At 49.6% G+C, this 25,565-nt stretch overlaps 1 protein-coding gene across 4 annotated transcripts in view; it reads left to right on the top strand.

The window, feature by feature from the left end:
- The window catches only part of LOC122385462 (gamma-aminobutyric acid receptor subunit beta-like), an 83,291-nt gene that overhangs the window by 52,292 nt on the left and 5,434 nt on the right, over positions 1-25,565 (top strand). For 2 of the 4 annotated variants that reach the window (XM_043373795.1, XM_043373768.1), the window contains 7 exons: positions 7-89; positions 8,245-8,312; positions 11,811-12,037; positions 13,386-13,468; positions 15,409-15,546; positions 22,315-22,418; positions 24,587-24,767. In XM_043373795.1, coding sequence (XP_043229730.1) covers positions 8,271-8,312; positions 11,811-12,037; positions 13,386-13,468; positions 15,409-15,546; positions 22,315-22,418; positions 24,587-24,767 — 775 coding nt within the window. In that variant the 5' untranslated portion in view covers positions 7-89; positions 8,245-8,270. Of the gene's footprint in view, positions 1-6; positions 90-8,244; positions 8,313-9,890; positions 9,959-11,810; positions 12,038-13,385; positions 13,469-15,051; positions 15,187-15,408; positions 15,547-22,314; positions 22,419-24,586; positions 24,768-25,565 lie in introns of all 4 variants that reach the window. The other 2 variants (XM_043373787.1, XM_043373777.1) reach the window with 2 other exon arrangements.

The following is a 25,565-nucleotide window of genomic DNA, read 5'->3' as shown; positions in this document are numbered from 1 at the left end:
TTCCAGACAAAAGAGCGGCGGGAATCTGTCAGCCATCTTAGACCACCTTCAACGCGGATACGACAAAAGACTGAGGCCCAACTATGGAGGTACGTGAGCACACTTGTATCTGGGCTATGCTCTATGATTTAAAAAAAAAGATAATTTTAGAGTTTAGGAGACGTGAGCTTAAAAAGCAATAAGTTATTGTCATTGCCGCATTATTGATAGGCTGATCGGGGAAGCATTTGATGTTCATCGTTTTTGAATTATGGTTAACTTATTATCAAGTATTTTTTAAGCTTTTGCCTCATTTTGCCGTTTTGGGATTTGAAGTCATGCGAGAAGCAACATCGTGGAGACTGCTGTCTTGCCGTAGTCCATTTTCATTGCGCATTTTGGTTTGTTTGATCCCTGAACCAACCTTTGAATTTCAACTAGGAGTAAGAAAATGGTTGAGTCCGCCATCTTCTGAATCAGAAGGCCTGGGCTCGACATCTTTTTAGGGAGGAGGGGGGGGGGGTAGTAGAGCGACATGTGATGGTAGAGAAAAGGCTAGCTCAAGCCCTTCTGAAAACATATAATTGAAGGCTGAGCCACGTTTGTCATGTTACTGAAACAGACAGACCTAAGCGACAACTTCTCACAGACAAACATGTGTGACTCTCTACTAACAGACACGTCTTTCAACTCTCCACTTGACAGACCTATCCATTGCCCAAAGTCCATTAACAGACTGTACTACTGGTGACTGTATAGACAGACATATCCGATGACTGACTTGTTATTTCCAGTAACAAACATGTTCGCTGGCGGGGCGATTGTCCAGTGACAGGCATGTCCGGTGGCTACCTGGCACGCGATGTATGCCGCCATATCAGTGCCCCTGACTGTCGGTGAACCTGTGTGGTCATTACTAATGACCCAGCTGGTGTAGGTGAACCTGGGTTATGAATAGTGATGTGGTTGAATCTTTTTCCCCTGTCTGTGGCCACTGAATGAGCGAAAATGTGTCTTGACTGCATTTTTTCATTCGACTAGCTGTAGGTGAATCTCTGGAGTTATTCATTGGCTCTTGGTGAATATATGCTGTGGGCTCAATTTTGGTGGTGGTTGTGGGTGAATTTGTGATTTGACTAGTGACTGTCGATGCATGGCATCATTGGCTTGACTGTGAGTGTACTGCGACTACTGACTGTGGCTGAATATGTACAGTGACCTGTACAGCCCTCTGCAAACTGCGTGGTAGGTATTCTTTTTTCGCCAAAACCGAGAATAACGCGGATACTATGCTATCGGTCACTTGGAAATCGTAACAGCAAGACGCGGGAGACTTCGCACCTTGGATTGGCATTACCATCGTCCTCATTTTCCATCCAGTTTGGCAACAAAACCCAAAAGTTTATATTTGCCCCAAAAACAAACTTTTGCATTTTGTTGCCACACAAGGCATTTACTTTGTTTAGTGATAGACCCAATCGAAGGAGTGGAGCATGGCGCCTCTACTTGCAGTGAGTTCCGACCGACTGATAACATAATCTTTGAGTTATTACCGGTTTTGTCGAAAAAAGAATACCTACTACGCAGTCTGCTGAGGGCTGTACCTGTGAGTAAATCTGTACTTTAACCACTGACCGAATCTCTGCTGTGCCCACTGACTGTGGCCGAATCTGTGCCTAGCTACTGGCTGCGGCCGAATCTGTGCTGTAACTACTGACTACTGACTATGGCCGAATCGCTGCTGTACCCACTGACTGCGTCCGAATCTGTGCGCCCCTGTGTCGGCCGGCTGACCGATGGCCTGCCCGGTGTCGGCCAGCTGCCATCGGCGCCACCCAGAGACAGCTGAGCCGCATCCGTGGATGACAGAGTGACCCTGCTCTGTCCCCCGCCCCCCCCCCCCGTCTCCGGTCGGCCGGCCGACAGCTCGTCGGCAGACCAATGCCATGATTGGCAGTCACGTGTCTGGCAGCGACCACAGGGCTGACCTTCCGGGTGTTTCCAGTCGGCAATAATTATATATCCGCCGCAGCGGCTCTCTCGCTCTGCTCCTTTCTCTTCCTCTCTTTTTCTTCCTCCCTCCAACCATCCCTCTTTCTCCTGTTTCTTTCTTCATAATAAATATCTGTCTCCTCTCTTTATCTCTATCTTTTTACTTTCCTCTCGCTCTTTTTCTGTCTTCTCTCCCTCGCCCGCCTTCTCTCTCACTCCCTCCCTGCCTCTCCTTCGTCTCCCTCCTTCTCTCACTCGCGTTCTCCTCTGTTCCTCATCATTCATTTCCCGTGACCATTGTTCATCATCTCTGCCGTTACACATGACGAGCTCCGTACAATGGTCGCCACTTGAGTGACATTGTATCTGGGCCAGGCGGTGTCGGCGACACGGCGACAGCCTCTCCGAATGTGCTCGCCCGTAAATACGCCCCTGTTTGGTTGATTCGTCCGCTGGTGAACAAATACAAACACCTCCGGCCTTCGCTCAAGACGACGATGTTTCACTAGCTTTGTCAGTTATTTTTGTCCCATCCTCACACGTAATAAATGAGTGTGGCGTTCGCTGTCCTGCACTAAGTGGTAGTTTGACGCCACAGTATGCCGGTATTTTCTCTAATGCTCACTCGTGACAGCCGTCTTTTCCCTGTTCCTTGTTCCTCCTCGCTCCGTGGCACGAGGCTCGTTTATCAGATGCCCTGTTGACCAGCTGTCCCGTGTCGCCGTACAATTCCGTAATTTAATATTCTGGCGTGGCGCTGCGGGGGCGTTTCAGAAAGCAGAGGCTCGGAGCGGGCCAGGGCTTCTTTATCGGCGTCCACTGAGGACGTGGTCGTGCCATTCCGATTGAATGATGGGCCTGCGAGGCCTCGTTGGAGTTGTTTATAGTGGATGGGTGCACGTCCCATGAGCAGCCCTGTTGAGTGCCGAGCTCGCCGGCCTCGCCAACAGCTCCCTGGTTCGATCCGAGCTGAGGGCGTTAGTCTTCAGAGAACAGATGTGGCTCCAACCTCAGTCCGTCTTACCTCTCATATTCAGGGTGTCTTCGCTGCTCCACATGAGGATTGAATAATGTTTCGAGTTTCGACAATGTATTAGTTGGTAGTTTCGCCAATGCTTGTGACTTGTGTCGGCATTCCTATTTTCTCTTGGCTGTCAGCTTAAACACCGTCATCCAATCCAGTGTTATCTTTTATTATTTGTATCGGCTCCCTCAATCGAGTCCCTCCACTGTGTCCTGTGATGCAACTTACAGCCCATAGACAGCGATCTCTGTGTAGTACTGTAATACTACAATGTCGAGTCCCTAGCTTAATCAGCAATGTCATTAGCCAGTGCCCTGCCGAACAATAATGTTCGTCAGCACTGCCACTCACCACTCATTAGTGCCACGTCCCGTTATTTCATTATTTCAATTACTGCACCGCTCAGTGTTGTCATACTGTCATCATTTCAATTACCAGGTGCCCTCGGCGATGTTGGTGGCCATTTTGGTCAGCAACATTACTCAGCGATGTCTTTCCGAGCCATCAGCCAAATCGGTGGCGGCACATGCTCGGCTCTGTGAATGAGCTGTGTCATTGGCCAGTCTCCCCGCGTCTCTTTTGCCATCGATCTGCTGGCCGCGGCCGCCGGTGATGAGCACAGCTAATAAGACCTTAGCATTCGGCTCCAACGGCTGTAAATTGCGGGTCAAGGCGCCCGGCCGGCAGGGAAGGGTGGTAGGAGGGGCCGGGTAGGGTAGGGGTGACCGGTCGACAATCGATGTGAGGCGCCGCTGCAGGGACCGGCCGGCGTGCATGTCGGCCGTCCATCAGCCACCGGAGCGGACCTGGCGCCGGCCGAGCCCCGCGCGGAGCCGACTGTCGCGCCGACAGGACCCGGACCGAGTTATACAGACCCGACCAGACACGGGACACCTACAGACACCAGACAGTACCTGAACAGACTGTACTCGAACTGGACCGAACAGGCCGGACCAAACTGGACTGAACCGGACAGACCAGCCTTAAACCACCTCCGTCAGCTCTGAACGTAGCAGTCTGGGGCTAATGTGGAAATTTTAGGTCCGCTGACCCACTGTCGAGCTGAGTCCGACGGCACTGATGGATGATGCAGGACAGGCTGATATCGAGGACGATAAAGACGATGTAGTATTGATTTCTGAAGAGATAAATTTCTGAGTACGATGCCCCGCCAGATAAAGGCTGACATACTGAGGAGGCGTGATGCTCTACTAAGATATTCGGGGTGTTTCTGAGTAGTGGATCGTTTTGCGTGTATCACCAGGCTACAGCAGCTTGTCAGTCCTTCTGTGAACGGTGTTGTCGTGATGTCCCGGCGGTGCATCCTTGATCCTTCCTTCTGTGGGCAGCCAGCTCCTGCAGCCCCACAGCTCCCAGTCGCTCGAGAGTCGCCCCATGGCTCATATGTTGGCACCGCTCGCGCGTCCGTGAAGTGATGACCACACGCGTGGGTCCGACGGGCACTGGGCCAGACCGAGTCCAGCCGGGGGCTGCCGGCTCCGCCGCCACCGGCGAGACAGCGACATGGCAACGACCGTCACGTGGTGCCGCGGTTTGGCTGATGAGGATCGTCAGGGGTAAAGATGGAGGGACCAATCCCTTCTTCTACGTGGTTGACCTGATGGGTGGCCTCAGATTGTGACTGGTGACCTATTGGAAACTAGCCGTTTTCACGACGGCCATCTGGTACACGTTTGGTGCGCATCTGGTGCAGATCAGGTGCAGATTTGGTCAAATCAGGTTCAGTGTGTCTCTTTAGCAGCTATCAGCTAGGGTTGCACTAATTGCTTATATGCCTGCTTTGTCATATTATCAGAGAGCATCATCGATTAAAACACTGAAATAAATTCATAAAATGAGATATTTGCTGTAAAAGAAATTAGGTGCAGATTTGGTCAAATCAGGTGCATTCGCCGGATAGCCCGTCGTGAAAACGGTTACTGTAGGGTATATGCGCCTGACCGCATTCTCTCTCTCTCTCTCTCTCTCTCTCTCTCTCTCTCTCTCTCTCTCTCTCTCTCTCTCTCTCTCTCTCTCTCTCTCTCTCTCTCTCTCTCTCTCTCTCTCTCTCTTCCCTCTATCACCCTCCTCCTCTCTCGTGTCTTTGTTTCGCCACTGGTCCTCACGTGCACGGCTTGCAAGTGACAGGGGTATCGAGTTCGATTTCTTTTAATTCCGCTGTGATTGGTTGCTGGTGCGGCAGTCGGCACGCACCTTGATGGTGGCCGCCTCGACCTTCGCCTGCCGCGGGCACTCTGAACTCGAACAGGAAGGGAACGCGCTGTTCTAGAAATGGCGCTCCCTGGCGGCTCATACGGGGCACCGCAGAGCACGCCATAGGTCACATCAACGCCAGTTACTCGCTTAAAATGAAGCTAGTGTGGAAACGCGGCGGTGCGCTGTGCTGGCTTTCAAGGAAATGCGGGGTGTTTCACGACCAGCGTTAAAACCCCGACCCAGGCTCGCGATAAAGCTGGCATTATACTGGCCATTCGGCACAAGATATCGTTTCAGCTAGAACCGCGATATTAAACGCGGTTTGCGACCTCATCCGGTCCAACCGTTCAAAGTCAGCCAGCAGCAGTCACTGCCGCACTCACACGTTTGTTGTACCGTACGACACACGTATGGATTTCACCGCCCCTTATATCTTAACTGTCTGGCTGTTCGATTGGATCTGCTTGCGAGCCAACTTGTTTTTTCGAGTCAGTCCCACACTTCCCAGTAAATTAGGTTCGCGGTTTCTCTACATATGCTGGCTGAGGTGCATATCATATCCCTTTCATCATTTCAAAGTCATGTGCCAGCTTTGTGACTTGTGGCCTTTGACTGCATGATAACAGCCCAACTCCGATCTCCACAACTGGCAGTCCAAATTCGTTAGTCTTTATCTGACAGTTGGTCGACACTCGGTTTGTGTGTCTCGTCATGTTCTATGATCTATCCCGTATCTGACGATCTGTATACCAGTTCTGTATCTGGCTCGAGTCAAGCCCTGATTTTGATGAATCGTTCCTGACAATCGGATCTTGCTCAGCTCCATATCTGACAGCTCAGCTCCATGTCTTTCGGTCAGTTTTCGGGCTGATGTTCGACCCTGCCAGAGCGCAGAGCAGATCCACTCTACCAGTCCTGCCAACTCACATCCGGTCTCAATTTATGTGCCGTCTCCTTCTCCCCGCCAGCGAGATCTACTTCCCGACATGTCTGTCACCTTCCTGACACATCTGTCACATTGGATGATGGTTTCTGGGCCAGACGGGCCAGTCCCAATTGGAACACGCTCCACCCCAGCCCACTGTGGCCGGACCATCGCCTGAGACATTGATCGCTGCATTTCTGAGGTCTAGACGGAGATAGTGTTCGGTCTTTCGCAAGCGACAGACCTGCCTTGGGCTGCCGAGGGCTGTCAACTGACTTGAGGTTTATTTATTGCCGCCTGTGGATAGCTCCTGCTGTCGATTCGGTGAATTATCGTCTAGCCTCACACTGTCAACCCACCGGAGTGCAGTTACACAGCGACCATGGTGTGAGGTAAAGTCCCAGACCCTAATAGGCTGAAACAACAGTCTCTTGGTCCGACTCGGCTGGTCGAAATAGAAAGTTCGATAGAGTTCGAACGACTAGATGCCGTACCGTTATCACTACTGTCCTGTGATCGATCCTCACACATCGTCTTATAACTGGCCGAATGCTGAGCGATATCTGGCTCGTTTCTACAGTAAGACTCAGTGCTAGGACGGACGTGGAACTGCTCCTTCTGCGGCCCACTCGCCATTTTGGTCTGTCGCTCCGCCGCACGCCTGTCGAGATCCTGGATCGACCTCGACAGTCAGCTCGGTCGGCGTCGGGCCGACCCTCGACGGCCCACCGCCCCGGGCGCCAATAAACCATCGGGCACGCGCCATAAGCGACGCGTCCGGCCCGCCCGATCCACTTTGTCAAAGGTGAAGGGCCGCACCTTACCCTCTCCCTCGGGAGCCACCAGGGCGGCGCGGAAGGCCTGACCGAGCGGCGGCCGGCGTCCACAAAATAACAACATCCAGCCGGCCGGCCGGTCGACCGTCCGAACCGACCGGCCAAATTTGCAGCGAGCCGTCTTCATTACGGAAAGCCATTAGAGGCTGTTTCGAGGAAGCTCTGACAGCATTCTGATCAGCGCTAGTCACGTGACTTACATAGCTCCTCGGTGATTTTCGCGGATGAGAAATTGGGTGATGGGTGGCCTGTTTCCTATTGGAAGATGACATCGATGTTACCGTCTGCATTTAGACAGGATTGTGACTCTGTGAGGCGTGTGACTCTGACTCCTAAGGCAATGTTAAGTTATCTGTATTTTCATTTAATTTTGTAGAAGCACTGCTAACTTCTTATAAAATACCAGTCGTTCTTGAAGGAACCATCTGATGCATATCTTACCTATTCAACAGTGATATCCATAGCCAGTTGTGTGCAGACGGCTTCAGCCCTCAACATCGACGGACGGATGACGTGTCTTGAATATCATATCTTTTAACTGTATGCTTTATTTGTACTATGGAAAATTTTAAGCGTTTCTGGAGACGAGGAACTATTCACCTTTTAGTATTTTTGTCGTTGATCAGAGTCGTGAACTCTAGAAATGCTGAATATTGTAGTTCTTCAGGGTCAACCAGCCTAAAACCAAGTTGTCTACTTTCAAGCCCCCAAAGACCGATCCACTACAAATTCCGAGGTGAATTTATTTAAAATGACTTCTGTAAAGAAAGTTTTGAAAGGAATGTGTGCTGATGTTTATTTAAAAAAAAAACTTACATGAGCTAAAACTTCGCACTCTATCAATCAATGCTGCGATGAAATAGAAATAACCTGAAGAAAAGCATCACCATCAGAAGTATCATGTTCATTCGTGATACTGTTTACAGCAGAAGGCATCACGCTTACTCGTATATGAGTGACTCACTGATCAGTGACCAGCAGCGTATCCATTTAGTGTGTCCATTGGTCTGAAGTGTCGATCTCTCGGTTTGTTGGTCTGTGCATCTGTGTCTGTACCTATGTATGTATGTCGGTTGGTATGCCTTTTTGTCCATCGGTCCGTCTGTCTAATTCCAACCGTGTCTGTCTGTCCTCTATCTATCGTTGTGTCGGTCCGCGTCTGTATGCGTTTATTTCTGCCTGTCCACTACCTACTGCCCACCCCCTTCGAGTCAGCCTCCAGTGTTGGTGTACCCCGTGGAGTGTGCTGACGCGTCTGATATATATTGCAGGCGCCGCCGTCGAAGTGGGGATCACCATGCACCTTGTCAGTATTTCATCTCTGTCCGAAGTCCGAATGGTACATAACTGTAGCCTAGCGTTGTGTTTTCTATTTCTCTCTCGGGCCGTTTTGTTTGCCCCACACACCTGCCACTGACAGCTGCTGAGTGGCACAGAGTGGGCACACAGCCGCCACACCCCGGTCCAGTCCCCCCCCCCCCCCCCCCCGGTCCGCCCTGTATATACCGTGTAAGGGAGCGGCCTGCCGACCACCCCGGTCCGCCCCAGCCAGCCGCCACGGCGCAGTCGTCCCGCCGCTGCGGTACGCATCAGAGGATCGACTCATCGACATAGGTATAGGGCCACTTTACAGGAGCGCTCTACTGTAGCGATAGGGACACCCAACAGACCTATTCTACAACCACGACAAGCATGGCTGAAGAGTGCGTCAGAAGCGCCTAGCTTTGGTAAGGCCTAAATAGCTTATCTTTCCGTCTCCTGGTTTCCTATTTCATCTTCTTTCGTTTCTTCTCATCTTGTCTCGCTCACCCCCGTCTTCTGTCTTTTCTCGTCTCCTGTCCGCTATAGCAATGTCTTACTGTTTCTCATCCTTCTCGCCACCCGCTGCCGATTTTTGGACAATGTCTCCCATCTCCCGCCATTTCGGCCCGCTCCCGCCATCGCCCACCATCTCGCGCCATTTGAGGTCATCTGGCGCCACGGGGCTGGCGCGCGGCCGCCTCAGCTGTCCCGCGGGGTCGCCACATTCAGGTGACGGATAGCTGATAGTACAGCTGAAATCCTCAGAGGCTGGACGCCACGGTCCGGTGCACCGCAGTTCCCTGCTCGGTTCTCTTCTCCTCTCCTCTTCTCCTTTTCTCTTCTCCTCCACTCCTCCACTCCTCTCCTATTCTCCTTCTCTCCCTCTCTCTTTCTCTATCCCTCTCTCTCTCTCTCCCTCTCTCCCTCTCTCTCCGCTTCTATTTTCTTTTCTTCTTCTCTTCTCCTTTTCTCTTCTCCTTTTCTCCTCTCCTCCTCCTCTCCCTTCTCATTTCCTCCTGTCTCCCTTTTATTTTTCTAATTTTCTCGCGTCCTATTGATCTTTACATCATTAACTTCTATTCTTTCAATTATGCTTCTTCTATCCTCTTGATCCGTTTCGTTGCTTTCTTTGAATTATCATTCCAATAATCCCCATTCAAGGGATTCAACTTTCAAACTCATTATAGCGACCAGCGACCAGTGAAAGGTAGGACTTTTCAAGAGGTTGCCAGAACGGATCTCGAAAAAAAGAGGAACAGGTATACCTACCGGATGTTGCAGTGGAAAGTCGGTACCCCTGCACTCGCACTGTCGGTACACAGTGAGTCGACAATACTGCCTCAGTAAGCCTGCGGCACTTCCTCAGTAAGTCGGTGCCACTGCCTTAGTGAGTCGGTGCCAACTGCCACTGCCTCAGTGAGTCGGTGGTACTGCTTCAGGTATTGTGCTGCCGCAGTAAGTTGGTGACAGTGCTGCGGTAAGCCGGCGGCAGGGGTGGTACCTCGGCCGGGGTGGTTGGCCGGTCCTCCCCCCTGTCCGTCCCGATCGCCGTGGCGGCGCACTGAGCGCGCCGCTCCCGTTGGTCGTGTCACGCACCTCTGGTGAACTCTTTCAGGCGTGCCGGTAACAGTCGGAATCACCATGCATCTAACGTCGATCTCGTCCGTTTCGGAAGTGATGATGGTACAAAATGCGTGTCTGTCTGCCCGGCCGGCGGCCGCCGCGCTGGGCGGCCGCTGCGCGCTTTGTTCTCTCTGTCTGGTTGTGGCGCGCGCGACTCTGGCTTGGTGCACGTGCGCGCGTGGCGGTGCGCGGTGCGGCCCGCCCTCCGCCGGCAGAGGGGCGGGGCCGGCGGCGTTCCGCCCTCTCCCCACCGAGCCGCCCGGCGGGCGGCGGCTGTCCTCAGCGGGCCTCTACCCTGGCGCCCCCCCCCCCCTCTGTGCGGGGCCTCACACCACAGACCGGCCCCTCCCTCCCCTCCCCTCCCCTCCCAGCGTCACAGGCAGGGTCGCCTTCCCGGCGGTCCCGGTATCTTTCTGCTTGCCTAGTCTCTTTTCACAAGCTGCATAAATTTATCGAGTCTTTTTTGCTTAGTTTCCGGTGCGAAACTCTGCTGTAAAAGTTTAATATACAATTTTGACTAGTGATGCGTAGATAACCCAATACTATTCCGTTTTATGCCGCATTTCAATATTGCTGTGTCTGATGCTAGTGCTACTCGGCTGAGCGGACCGGATCCGGTTCTATTTCGGCTATTTTAAGTCAATACAGTCTATGACGGCCTCTACCATTTGGCCAATGGGCTCGATAAAGTCAGTGTTTGTCTTGCCCACCTTAGCAAACATGGTCTCGATCATTTTAGCCATACTTATGTTGTATTGTATTTTCATTTCAAAAACTTTTCGGATATGTAATGCATCATTCGAGTAATGATTATATGGTTGCTTATCAACGTTTTAATGTTAACGCACTGCGCCTTGGATCATTTGTGTGATGTTACGATCAAATGTCGTATGGACTGCTTTGAAATGTGTTCCGCTTCGCGGTGTGGCACGATATGCATATCAGCGGCAAGATCGAGCCATTTGGGCGGCACGCAGCGCGCGCAGTTGGGGTCTGATGGCCACTGCCACCACACGGGACTCGGCTGGCGGCAGACTCTGGCAAACCTCGCCCACAACCCGAGGCCAGTTCAGACGGTGTCAGTCCGCGGTCCGCCCCTCCCCTCCGCCCCCTCCCCGGTCCCGTCGGCGCGGCGCCGGCCGAGCGATGGGGAAACTGCAGCTCGGGGTGGACCCCACTCCCCTACCCTAACCGGTCAGTTCTGACGACCCAACGGCGGCTTGGTGACCCGCCGCCGCTACGCGGGCCTCCGGGCGAGCTGCAGTTGTATGTGTGTAGCTCTTTTTGGACGCTCCTGCCGTTTCTCCTGCCGTCAATGTTCGAGCTGTACCTGCGGGGTGGCCGAGCCCCTGAACCCCTCAGAGTTACCACAGCCGAGCTGCAGCTTTGCCCCATCCCTCGGCCGGGCGCAGCGACCGGAACGCTATTCTGTACTGCATCGCTGCAATTCAGCAGACCGGCATATGAGCGTCGCACTGTGCGGCGCTGTCCTCGGCTCGCAATAGGCTACCCGTCTGGCCGCTTTACCGTTTCATCAGTCAGCATTTAACCGTGATGGATCGGTGCACGATGCGATGCTCATATACCGTTACATCGTCAACATGATTGTTTTGTTCGTTAATTGGAGGACATCTTTGTTTGAAGAGAACTTTGGACTTAAATCGTAATGAAATGTTTGTGTATTGTGGTACTTTTGGAAACGAGCATAAAAAATGAACGATAAATTGACAAAAGTTACCTTACATTATAACGTAACCATATTTTTAAAAGAACTAACAAACTTGCTTGAATCAATGTGTGTCATGCAGCTGTAACTACTAATCTACAATTTGTATCCTTGTGTAACAATTTTCAATTGTCGTCAGTGCCTTGCTCGTACTGCCTTCCTTGTTGACACTGTTCTCCGCTTTAGGACTTCACAAGCGACTTCTTTTTCCGTCAATTTTGGCAAGACCCGCGGCTGGCATTCGAGGCGCAGGACGGCCTGGTCACGCTCAACATTGGCTCCGAGTACCTGAAAAACCTGTGGGTGCCCGACACCTACTTCCCCAACGAGAAGACCAGCTACTATCACCTGGCCACCACTTCCAACGAGTTCCTGCGCATCAAACCGGCCGGAGATATCCTGCGCAGCATACGGTGAGCAATGAGCACGGAGTGTGGCGCGCACAGCCGCTTTCCAAGGATCTTTTGCTACCGAGCTGAGATCTTGTCCAAGCTCAGTGACCAGTAACCAGTGTGGGCCGAGTGTGTTGTGGGGAGATTAGATTAGGAAGGGAGAAAAAGGGAGCTGATATGGGAATTGAACGGGTGGACGGGCGGGAGGAGAGACGAAAGAGAGCTAGCAGTCGGCGTTGCTGACTCGAGGCTCATTGTGGACTTGTGGCTCCGTGACTCAGCAGCTGCTGAGCTGGTGATCCAGTGATCCTTGCACTTCTGAGCCGGTGACTCAGGCGCTGGACAACATTATTCGAGCCTGCTCATGACCTTGACCCGAGAGCTGCTGAACCAGTAACCTGTCCACTATTGTGAATAGCTTAACAGCTGCTTAGCTGTGTCCGGTTGCTGAGGCAGTAGCCGGTTGCTGAGCTGTGTCCGGCAGCTACCGGCTGGTGTCCAGCAGCTGCTGAGACGGTGTCCAGCAGTTGCTGAGCCGATGTCCGGTGGCTGAGCCCGTGTCCGGTTGCTGAGCTGTGTCCGGCAGCTGTTGAGCCGGTGTCTCATGTCCCGGTATACGGGAGGGGGCGCCACCCTGCGTGGATTCGATCAATGGCTAGGGACGGACGTCAAACAATGGCCGCGGCCGCCTCAATTCGCCCCATCCCCCCCCCCCCCCCCACCCTTCCCGCCAAAATAGCACGGCGTCGGAGCGGGCCAGATAGCGGCCGCTCCTGGACCCATATGCCCGAATTGCCGCCGGAGCTCCGCCACCGCCCTGAATGCAGCCGAAAGCACAGCCATTTACAGCTAAGTGATCATTCGATCTCCAATACCTGGCTGTATCACATCATCCCCGGAGATTTTCCATCAGCATAGGGGCATCGGCGCTGATGGGTGGAGTCCGATCAAATGCAAAATAGGAAAAAGAGCACAAAAGAAGAGCGAAAAGGCGCATTGGATACGGATCGGTCAATGCCACGCGAGGCGTATATACTTGGTGCGCTATATGAGCACCTATTGTTTAGTTACTATGCATATTTTTTTAGAAGATAAGTTATCGCCAATCGAGGATCTATATACTGACGGCTAATTCGACGATCTCCCGAAAGCTAATGGCGAAAAGATAATCAGCGGGTAAAACAACTGTCTGAAGTAAAAAAGCAAAATGTTTCATAATCTTACTTGCTACTCCTGACATACGTAGACCGATGCTTTTTGGTACGTCAGTATTGTGCGTATTCCGTATGTTCAGATCCGTATGGCCTTACGCGCCGGCCGAGTCGCCGACTGCCGGCTATCGTATACTGACGGACGCCTCCTTCCGCAGGCTGACCATCACGGCCTCGTGTCCGATGAATCTCATGTTCTTCCCCATGGATCGACAGCTGTGCGAACTGCAAATAGAGTCGTGTGAGTATCATCCCGCTGAGCCAAACCTGGTCCCAGCGCTGCTGACATAGAACGAATACTTCCCATGGAACAGTAAACAGGGCACAGCCTCAATCAATGACCGCCGAATGTCGATAAAATTTTCACAGCTCCTGAATGAAATCTATAGAATAGATGAGGCATCACACGCCCGGTGCGTTACGGATACATAATAAATGTAACGCTTGATGAACGCCATTTCTTCCAGAGCTAGTTCAATAGCGTTGTCGATAGGGCATTTGGGCTGGCGGTGCCGCGGCGGCCGCTCCGTCCTTGCTCTCGTTCTGAGGCGGTAGTCCGCTGCCACCAGCTCGCAGGGGACAGTCGGACGGCCCACGTGCCCGCCACCCGACCGACTTCCTGCTTGGTCGATGGATTTCCCTTGCTTAATAAGCACTATTGGATCAAAGGCTGTCAATTATCGTGGAATTGATGTCATTCAAATGTTGAAACTTCGATCGTTTTATTCGAGAGATAGCGCAAACAATGAAACAGGTTACTTCAGAATCGGATTTCAGACAGTTAAACGTCAGTTTTAGCGCGGTATCGAAACTTTGATTCTGGTCCATTTCAGGGAACAGTTAAGTGCCGGTCAGTTGGCTATTTTTGCATCGGAACTGCTCACAGGAAAATAATTATGTAAAGTTACAACCACTTAAAGCGCTCCTTATTTTTTAACTTTATATAACTAGAAACGTATAGTATAAATGTAACGAATCAAATAGTGAAAGTGGTATCACGTGCTTAACGTTTTAGATCCATGTTTCATATAAGATCCATATAGAAAAGATGTGTGAATTGCTTTTGGGAAAACTCCAAATCCCGCAGCTTTTCTATCGACTCAAATGCCAACCATGGTCAATATGCGTAACGTGTAATTGAACTAACAAAGTCTTAAAAAAGTCAAAGTCTTAAAAGTTACAGTCCTAACCTGTCCGTAACTTTTCTCTATATAAACCGAACTTTTAAGTGCTGTTACATTTGTCATTGCATATTCTGTCCGGTTGCTATGTCGTATCATGCTTACCAGCCGTGTTGTCAGCGACATCTTCTTGGCTAATCTGCTGTTGCTGTCCATTGATAACGTGACCAGATATATTAATCCACAGTGATGACCTTGATCAACTCTATTTTAGTTACCCTGCTTCCCTTCTGATGACAAGGCCGTGTCTTTTCCTAGCTACTGTACTTTCTTATGACGTGACCGGACGGATTATCCCAATCACTGTGGTGTTTACTTAGTGTGGTCAGTTTTCCTCCTGACTGTAAGGTTTGTGTCTCCCTGACGACAAAATTGGACGTATCTTTAGTCTTTGCTGTTCTGATATCATGACAGGCAGATTATCACGCTATTCTCATAGTGCTTCCGGAAGTTCGGAAAACGATCCTGGGTGTATTACTGTGCTGTTCTGTCAGCTTGTCTGTGCGCGTCCCTTGTCATGTGGTGTTCTGATAATGCTCTTGGGCGTACATCTAGTCACTGTGCTGTGTTCCGTTGTCATAGAGGCGCTGTTATCTCCAGTCGCCGTGCTGTCCCCTGATGACAATGTCGAATTTACCTCCAGTCGGGTACGCCACTGGCGATATCCGGTATATATGGAAGGGCGAGGAGCCCATAAAGATAGACGATGATGTGAAATTGCCACAGTTTATTGTCATGGGCCACAAAACGCACAGCATTCTCTTCACAACGTCGACAGGTGAGGGTGCTGCGCGTGCTGTACTTACAGGCCGCCGCAGCCGCCGCCGCGCCCGCCCGCAGCTCAAGGCCCGCTCTGACCGGGCTCTGCCGGCCGCTGACCGGACAGTCTCGCCGACACGCTTAGCTTTCGGCTGTCTGTCTGTCTGTCTGTGCGTGTGTGTGCGGGTGTGTGTGCCGGTGTGCGCGCCCTACCTCCGCTCTGTCTGCCCCTGTCTGACAGTCGGCTACACGACCACCGAGATCGGCTATATCTGGAAGGACGGGGCACACTCGGTTAAAGTGGAGAGCGGCGTCTCGCTGGCTCAGTTCAAAATAATCGGTCACAGACAACGGACTATTTTATTTCAAACGTCAACAGGTATTTTCATACACCACAAGTGCAGTTGGGCATTTTTCATAATTATACGACAATATTAAATATTTCTGGCTGATCAAACAAATCTGGTCTTACTCTACTGCAAATTCGTCAAGACCTCTTTCCGCTGTAATGCTCGGAATGGTCAACTAATGTAGGTACGATATCAATGAATTATCGCTAGTAGTTGAGCATGAATGATCAACGTAAAACATTTTCTTTGTTTTTGATCTAAATCTAAACTCTATCATCGACCAAGGGCTGTAGGCTCTGCCACTTCCGCCCGTAACCGAGCGAACGTTTAGTTCGTCCTCCATTCTTGAGGGCACTGTGAGTTTGTAACGTGACTGCAATGATTGTGTTATGAAAATAACTCTATCGTAGAGATGAACAAAATTCAGGTCCTGCGCTGCCATTTAGGCCCTCCTCAAGAAGCGGGATAGCTGAATGAGATCGATATGCACAGAATATAAATTGCAGAATCTGTAGGCGTTAACTTTTCATTTTGGTAATACTTAACCGATATGTATTATGCTTTGTGCAATGTTCGTAGGGGAAGCGGGGAGAGCACCGCCACCTTAAGCATTTCTGCTCACCGAGCTGATATGCGTAGTAAAAACGAAGCTCTTTTGCATTCCTGTGAAAGTAGGAATATTTTCCTACATGTTGGCATAGTTTCCAGTGCTCCATTATAAAATTTCGCTACTTTACAGACATTGAAAACAAGTCCTGCATTTTCCGTCCTCCAAAAAATGTGCGGGTAGCACCGCCACTGATGGCGATGTTATCCACAGATCGGCCTTACGGTGACAGCCACCCTTGGAAGCGTTACTGCTGTCTGAAATAGTAACTCGAACTCGTATAAGACACACAAGAGTTGGTTGTTAGTTTGTCACAGATCAGACTGTTTGTTGCGGACAATATGCATACAAAGCATGACAAATTCACGTTTATTTCGAAACATCCAGTGAAGTCAAACGTGAGGTTAAAAAACAGACGACGTTTGCGGCCTAACTAAAGCTCTTCTCCGAGCTGAGTGAATCATCATTGCGGCTTTATCCATTTTGCCACCCCTTGGGGTAGCACCGCCGAGCATGGCGGTGTTACCCCACACACAGTCATGGACCGACAACGCCCCGACAGCAAAACAAGCCGGGACGCGATTCTTCTGTAATTCCTTTCTTCATGCCCTCAAATTTAACGTAAAAATCAAGGCATTTTGACTTGAAATGACCACTTACTTGCTGCTAAAACATGCCAAATGATTACAACGATGGTTTGAAATTCACAAAATGGGCAATTGCGATCTCAAAATCAAATAAATCTTAGCGAAACTTACCTCACGCGGCGTCCTGTTTCCGTTCGGACACCGAAATGGCGGGTGCTTACATTTACAATTCAGAGTTTTGCCGATAGAGAGGATGGCGGTGTTTCCCACATGGCGGTGCTACCCCCGCTTCCCCTACTGCATAATCGCACATTTGACCTTACGGTGCTATAAACTCTCGCCTGTGTTCCGCCATTATAGACGGCTGTGAGTCTGTGACGCCCCTGTCACGTGACTGGCGTCTGGCCAATCCGCGTCAGGGGGCCCCGGGCGGTCTGCCGTTCGGGGTGCGGGTTGGTGGATCGGCCCAGCACGTGGGACTAAGGCCGGGTCCGCCTGTGTGGAGGCGTGGTGTGGTATCTCAATCTCAGGGGAGAGAATACAAACCATTTCAGACAGCGTTTTGCCCTCTGACTTGTATTGTAATTTTGGAAGCACGTTGTTTGCTTCAGTGCACGTCGAAAGCGTCATTCCCCATTTATTACGAAATGGTGATATGGTCTATAGGATCGTTGAAATGTCGCAAATGTTCTTTACAAAGCTCAGTAAGTAAACTTACAAAATGACCTAGTAATTGGAGTTTTATGGTGTGAAAGATTTCTTGACGAGTAGCTTCTCTTTTTCATAGAGCTGCCCAACTGCACTTTAAAAGAGGTTGAAGTTCTGTTGAGTCTTGTATTTTTTGTTTTGTACACTGTGCAACATTTCGGCAGTATCTGTCACTAATTAAAAACAGGGGCGGATTGTACCGTTGTTATTCATTTGTGCATTGAACGACTCATAGTTGTGTTAATTTATTTATTGAATGCCATCTTAACCCGCGCACCGACGGGGGTCTGCGCCAACTTAGTACCGACGGGGGGGGGGCGGATGACCGCCCCCCACCTGAGATCTCGAGAACGAAGCAAGATAGCGACAAGCGGTAAACGGCATCGGATACGGACGGCCAAGATCTACAATTTTTACTAAGGTCATTTTCAGGTCAGGTCAAAGATGACGTCACAGGGGTCGAAAAAGTCAAAATGGCGGCGCTAGATATGGAGAGAGTTTTTCTCGAATAACTTTCGAATTAGTCAAGATAGGAACAAACTAAGGGCATCATCGTGATCCTCTCGTCAATCCGCATCGAATGATATATATGTTGACCTCGAAAGGTCAAGGTCAAAGGTTGACCTCAGGTCACGTGACCTCGAGGTCATCATGTATATCATTCGATGCGTCTTGACGAGCTGAACACAATGAGACCATCCACGCGTCTGTATCTTGTTCCTGTACGGAGTTATTGGCCAAAAACCTTTGGTGACCTTTGATGACGTCACATGACCTCACAGCTGCCCAACAGCAAAACAGACCTCAAGGTAGTGAAGGTTGATCGTATATGAAGTCATGTATGGTATATGGGGCCATTCCGACCCGTTTTAGTGGTAAAAACAGGGAGTTGATTTTTCCCCCATTGACTTATAATGGGGAGGTCGCGAAATTGACCTGACCTTAGGTCACCGATATCAAAATTCCGAGATATGCAAATTGTAGCTACTAATGACCTAATAATATCCTGCGACTTTCAAAGGCCTCCGACATCTACTGTAGCTCTGGCACGGTGACAAAGTTGCAAAAAAGTGACTTGAGGTTGGGTCATTCAAAGTGACCTGGTGACCTGACCTTAAAAGTTAGGAGGTTCAAACCTGCACACCATGTGTAAAATTGATGAGGTTATAGTCATACCAAATTTCGCGGCGCTACGCGCCGCGGTTTTCCCGCTATTCGCGAAAAACCTCAGGGGGGGGGCGGATATCCGCCCCCCCCCCGTCGGTGCGCGGGTTAAACTATGCTTTATTTCCCTTGTGTTCCGGAACATAGATTATGTGACACTCAAAAACTTAGCAAATGCTTGCGTCATGAATAAGATTGTAGTCTTCCTTTTACGTGTGTGCATAATCAGACAAGTGAACACCAAGAACACCAGAATTATCATAACGCTGGTATACATAACAGTTTTTAAAAACACTTAGGATAACAAAATTTCGTAAATGAACCAGGTAAAATAAATCCGCCCTTGTATGAAACTTGAGAGAAACAAAATCATTTCTCAACCTACCACTGCATTAATTAGCGTCATTTCTTAGATCGGCTGCCATTAGCTTAATCGCGCAGCTTTGAAGTCGCTAATCAATTGCCCATAATTCAACGGTCATTGGTCGCGCAATGGCTATAATTTAATTTCTTTCAAGTTTCAATAGCACACTGTGATTCACCAGCGGGTTGTGTTGATCGGTTTCCGGAGCACCGTTCGTGCTAGACTTGTCAAATCAATGGCCGACGAATGACCTGCACGCCTGTTTGCCTCAACTGACTGCATGTCGTGCTTCTGGCTGCATGCCTATCGCCTATTGCCTACCCTCGAGCTCTCTGTTCGTTGTGTGAGTGCTGGGGCCGCCCGCTGCTGCCAGGCTGATCTGGAGCCGGCTTCATCTACTGCCCGAACCGCTTAGTTGGTACTGAACCGCCCATAATCCTCTGCTAAATACGATGGATTCCATCTGCACTGCGGAGTTCAGGGGCATTGCTGGGCCGAGCCCCAACAGCCCACGTGCAGACCCTCCCTGCCCTTCCTTCCCTCCGATCGGGCATAGGCACACAGCTTGGCTGAATCTGATCTTAGATTGTCCAAAGCGTGCAATGGTGGTCGGTTTCAGGGCATAAAGTTGGCAAATGTATCAGCATTATTCATTGCACAATGCTCAATCTTTATTAGTAAAAATTAGTGTTCTGACGTCTTGTTTATTTAAACACCACATCTAGTTTTGATGAAGCTCATTAATTAAATGTACGAGTATTCGTTAAAAGAGAAACATGAAGGTTGTACTACATAATATGCAGTGTGCATAGGTCATTTGCACGGCCTCTGAAATTACATCAGTAATTCAGTTAACAAAGAAACAGGTGGGGACAGCCACGTAGCCTTTTAACTCGCCCCATGACCTTTCATTGTGCAATGTTGACATAACACCATGGCGTGTTGACACAGCAACGGGGAGCGAGAATCACAGAACTCTGGCTACATGTAGCTACCGAACTGGCAACACGTCGGGAACGGCGGCGAGCTCGGCGACATGAACGGGCACTTTGATCCCCTCTACTCGGTGTAGTCTTTAAGACACCGCTCGCTCCCCAGGTGGGCACAGTGTTGTGTTTGACAGGCCGAGCCGATGCAACATTTTGCGAGGCTTCTGAGGTTGACAAGCGTGAGGAAACCATAAAATTACCTTCTTAGCCACCGTGAAGATTAGTCAAAGAACTGACGCTGCGCAGCAAGCTGTGTCAAAATAATTTGCGTCAATGGTAAAAAAACCCATACGTTTTTTTCAGCTTTATCCATCCATGTCACGAACGCTGTAGTTTGCCTCATGAAAGGTGAGCCTAAACAGTAAAGAGGCAAACGTGCTGCAAAAATCAGCAGGGTCCGCTCTTACTGAGCCCATGGTTTCTCATTACGAATCCCATTACGACTCCATTGGATGCAGTCTACCGTTAATTGGCTCTGAAAATCTTGCTATTGTGTGCGTCCACAAATAAATCAAATAACAAAATATATTCACCGTCGGCCGGATATGAGGGCTTTAAACGTCCGGTGAGGCTGCTGGCTCTCTGTTCCCGGGCGGCCACTTTGACGTCACACCGCCTCTGAGCGAACTGGGAGTGCCGCGGAGCTGGCGGGCACGTTCCGTCGCGCGCCGAGCCGTCAGTCACTGTTCCCGAACTGGTGTGAGCGTGAGTGGCGGCCGACACTAAAACACGGCGCCCCAGAGCCAGTGGCCGTAGCGACATAACTGCCGAGCGGGCAGACAGAGACGGAGAGTGGCCTGCCATAGGGAGCGCCGCGGAGTCACTGAGTGCAGGACGCCACTGAGAGAGCACCGGCAAAGTTTCCCCACTGAGGGCGTCACAAAGTAACATCAGCAGCTCGCCAACGAGCCGGTCTCGGCCTTCACGGACAAAGCATCTCGGCGAGTGTGTGACGGACAAAGGAACCCGCTCGGCGGCGCGCGGTGTCACGGACAAAGTGTCGCCAGTGGGCGCGGCGCGCCGCGGTAATGGCTCTGATGGCCGCCGCCCGTCTCGCCCTGAGTGCCATACTACGCCCAGTTGCGCGGTAATTGCGCCGGGCCTTCCGATGTCATTAATATATCCCCCGGCGCTGATGTGCTGTGGCGACGGCCTCTGCCCCATACCAGTTGCTCCGACGACGTTGTCGCCTCGCCCTCATGTCGTTGAAGGCGTTGCGATAATCATAGACCGACCGTCATAGATAGATCTCAGTCGACTCGACACCGCTCCTATATTCGATCATGTATTGCGTGATCAAATAGACGACTAAAGGCCCGCTGTTTTTGGTGGCTGGATTCTACCCCAGGTGAAAAGAAAACGCCCGAGCATTGTCAAGTGTTGGCTGCTATCGAAGTCATGGTAATGAGGTCGGTCAAATACAATATATCAAAGAAGAATGTGTGATAAATATGTCACAAAATAATTTAAATTCTGCATTTTGCTTTCTAATTGCGATGCAATCCAAATCGTCTTTTCACGACAAAAAGCCACCGCATACATAAGGGCCTCGATAATTGTGTCACTCAAGCAGACGCTATCGAGGGAAGAATATAAGAAATAACATTTACTATTTTATGCAACGTGCATAAATGATTTCGCCTGAATGGAGCGTTAACTTCTTGCCTTCATTGCCTCTTCGCTCGCTCTGAAGCCATAGCAGAAAATCACCCCGTGGAAAGGCAAAGCGATTCAAATAGAATTCGAATCTAAAAGTCTAATGGAATCGACCCACTAAAAACAGCGAGTGGTCGCTGACGGCGCTGCAAGGAGGCATGGAGATTGGCGAGCTAGCTGCCCCCCCCCCCCCCCGCTCCCAGTCAGACAGTATCAGTTGACATGATGGTCGAGATAATAGTGGTCCACACACCAGTGGTGTCCATACAACCCACCACGCCGCCACCCTCATATGCTGTAGGGGGAACACCGGTGTGTGTTTTAGATGGTCTCAGACAATCAACGGGCTCAATAAGGTGTCCCATACATAGCTAACACACAGATGGGCGAAGGCATGCAGCCACACAAGCACAGGCATGCGTATGTTGCATGCATTGCTGTGTAGCGTGCTTGCTGTTCTGCCTCGCATTTTGCTGTGCTGTGTTAGCTGTCCCACAGTCGTTAGCAGTTACTCGTCTCTTTGCAATGATCGTGATCAGTGATAATCGCAGGTTTTGGTGAATCAGATTGTCGCATTTTCACAGCATTGTGGATCACCTCGAAGCAGCATGATACAGTATCACAATAATTGTCTCACGTGTATTGAGGGCACCTCTGACCACTGACGCCTTCTCTGATAATTCGGACTGGAACTGACCTAACCGTGCGGCTGTTCCGTCCAGGAAACTACTCCCGTCTGGCGTTGGAAATCCAGTTTGAGCGCTCCATGGGCTACTACCTGATCCAGATGTACGTGCCGTCAAGTCTCATCGTCATCATATCATGGGTGAGTTCTAGAGAGCACGCATAAATGCCATCCTTGAACACGTGTGTTCTGGAGCATGATCGAAACATTGTTCGGTCATCATTTATAGGTAATTTCATATTTTGTTTTGTTTTAAGTTGCATTTGCTTACGGTGAGTCAGACTGCAGAAATACCTTATTAGTTCAAAAGAGTGGATAAGGATCATGTGCTATTTTCTTTTTGTATAACCGTTTGCTTGTTTCCCACCCCTGATCTCTGATGCCAAATATAGGTAATAGGTATGTACCTACAATACGCACTTTACCGTCTCCATACCGTCAAGCTTTTAAGACATTAGACGTGACGGTGCACACATAAACGTACACCGTTGCTGAAAAGTGATATCAAGAAAAGCAAAAGTAATATTTTTGATAAATCAGTGTATCTTTATTTCCATTCGTATCAACTTCTCCATTTACAACGACGTCCGGCCACCCGAGCTCGATCGCAGAACCACATCACTGCACTGGTAGACTGTACCGCAGCACAGTTGAGTGCGGCGGCACAGCCTACCTCACAGGTAAAGACTGGGCGCCAGGCGGCGCGGCGCCTGCCGACAGCCTAACGCTTACGTGATAGCGCTGCGGCAGGCGACGGCGGTTGGAGTGTGTGCTCTTGACACTGCCGGAGTTTGATGTTCACTGTTTCTGTCAGGCTAGTTCGTCGACCCCTTCAACGGAGACAGCTCTCACTGAATGGGTGCGCTGTATCAGGCAAAATGTTGGGCTGTTATAACGCATCGAAATCGATTTATCTTGAAGCTACGACTAGAGATCGATGTGAAGACTATAAATAAGCGCTTATCTTTTTAAAGGAGTGCTGATCAGGATTGTGTCGGCAGCGGATCAGAGCAGATCGACAGCTGGGTGGTAACCACTGGGTGGCCACAATGTGCCATCGTCAGGCGATTTCTCACAGGGGTCTCTGCTCCACCATCAGTTGGAGTGGTCGGCCATTCTCGGCCCGGTATTGGTCCTCCGACCACAAATCGACGGCCTCTCGCGGCCGCTGCCCCGGACAAAAACATTAAGCAAGATAGATCGTCCGTGAATCATACTTAACTGGGCGCCCACACGTCTTCGAGAAGCCTGCCATTTGGGCAGTTCAGCACTAAAATAATTCCTCATGAAATATGGTAAAATCGAACAAATCGATAGAGCATCTCAATGTCCCATCATACGGACGGATGTTTGAATAGACTTATCCATATTTTCTATGAAAAGAAATTGTGATAAAATCAGATTTGCTTTAGTTTAAAGGTATCAGAAAGTAAAATAGGCTGTGGACATCACACTTCTTCATGCATTGCGTGGAATAATGCAATGAAAAAATATTCAATCATCATCAATGGAGACTACTGTAAGCAGCGGGGATCCCAATTAGAAACACAAGCATACAAAAATAACCACAAATAATGTTGTTCCAAATGAACGCACCAAGATACCTATAAGAAACAGGTAGGTCGGATGTTGGTCGGATGTTTTGAGTAAAGCCCTGGTGACGTCACTGACATTTCTTATATGGAGAATTTCGCCCATAAGGAAAATATTTTACATACGAAAATTTGTATTTCATTAGGAAAAAATACATTCTTTCAATTTCATCATGAAACTTATATAATTTAATTAAAAAACTTGAAATCCTTTGAGTGCTTGTCCCAACCCCTGCTATACCTTTGGTCACGTGACTGCCATGATAAACTTTGCGTTTTGCAATGTTATGACTCAAACAGAAGCAATAAATGTTACAAGCGTATTATTTATGATGTTTTAGGCAGCAATCGTGTAATAACATCCTTGCATTATATACATTCTGCTTAAAAGAGGTCACGTGATGTTACCAGATTGTGCTCGGACAGCATCTTCTTGAACTTCGATTTTGAGTACTTTTTACCTTCATTGAGGCCTAATAACGGACGTTTTTAGTTATAAAATGAAGCAATGAATCTATTGAGGGCAAAATTTAATCATTTTTGCACTTTCAAGCCGGGCTATCCTGGCATGAACTTCGGCCAGTTTGTGTGTGAAGCCTATGGTGAAGGGAAAACTTCACGCCCGGCTGACGTCACAGACCTCGGCTACCAAATCGTGTCCGGTGGGGGTCGGAACGCACAACCTAGCAATTACAATGCGAACGTTTCCATTTTCAGGTGAGCTTCTGGCTGAATCGCAACGCCACGCCTGCCCGAGTGTCTTTGGGAGTAACAACCGTGCTCACCATGACCACCCTCATGTCATCCACAAACGCAGCCCTGCCCAAGATCTCCTACATCAAGGCCATTGACGTCTACATGGGAACCTGTTTCGTCATGGTGTTTGCATCTCTCTTAGGTAAGCATCTCTAACTTCTCAATGAGCCACATTTTCTTTACGAGTGTTATCTTGATTGTTGAATATAAATGGCGAGACCATGCCAGACACTTCGGCTAAAACTTGATTACTGTTTTAATTATGATCCCCGCCAACGGCGGTTATTTGAATTGTGTAGCAATATATTTGTTTATCTAAATTTGCTTATAGATCAAAGCAGTAGAAGCAGTTGCCCTTTGAAAAGCATCCGAAGTTTGCAGCAATTCATAAGTTAGTACATCTCAAGCCACTCAGCATCGGAGTATATGACCCATGCTGATGTGATGTAGCTGGATATATATATATATATATTACAGCTGTCACGGCAGCCATGTAGTTCAACACAGCGGGCTACTATCAAAAGAGTTATGTGCCGATTGTTGTCGAACATAATCATGTCACGATATGGCCCGGCAACTTCGTCACCGCTCCAAGTGCCTGCTGTCGGTTGACGTGGTACACGACGGGGTTCCTATGGTGCTGCCACTAACAGACATATTTCGGATGTTCACAAACCTTTTATGAAAGTTTGCAAAGTCGGTTTATATAAAGAAATTGGTTTTGATACTATTTGTTGTTATTTGTTGGCTAATGGCTGCTATTGAAAAATGTTTGTCTCGAATGGTTAAGATTGCCCAAGCGCTTGATAATTGTCTGTACATGATCGACTATAATAGTGACACTGTTTTTCCTCCCTTCTAATTGATTTTTGGTTGTAACATTCTTGTAACAAAGAAGGCAGGCGCATTGGGAGTTCTGGTCATATTCTACATGCTAATG

This window comes from Amphibalanus amphitrite, unplaced genomic scaffold (assembly GCF_019059575.1).
Source record: "Amphibalanus amphitrite isolate SeventyFive unplaced genomic scaffold, NRLGWU_Aamphi_draft 000015F_arrow, whole genome shotgun sequence".
NCBI classification, from domain to species: Eukaryota; Metazoa; Arthropoda; class Thecostraca; order Balanomorpha; family Balanidae; genus Amphibalanus; species Amphibalanus amphitrite.
Note: the sequence above shows the minus strand (reverse complement) of the source record. Positions and strands in the feature narration are given on the sequence as shown.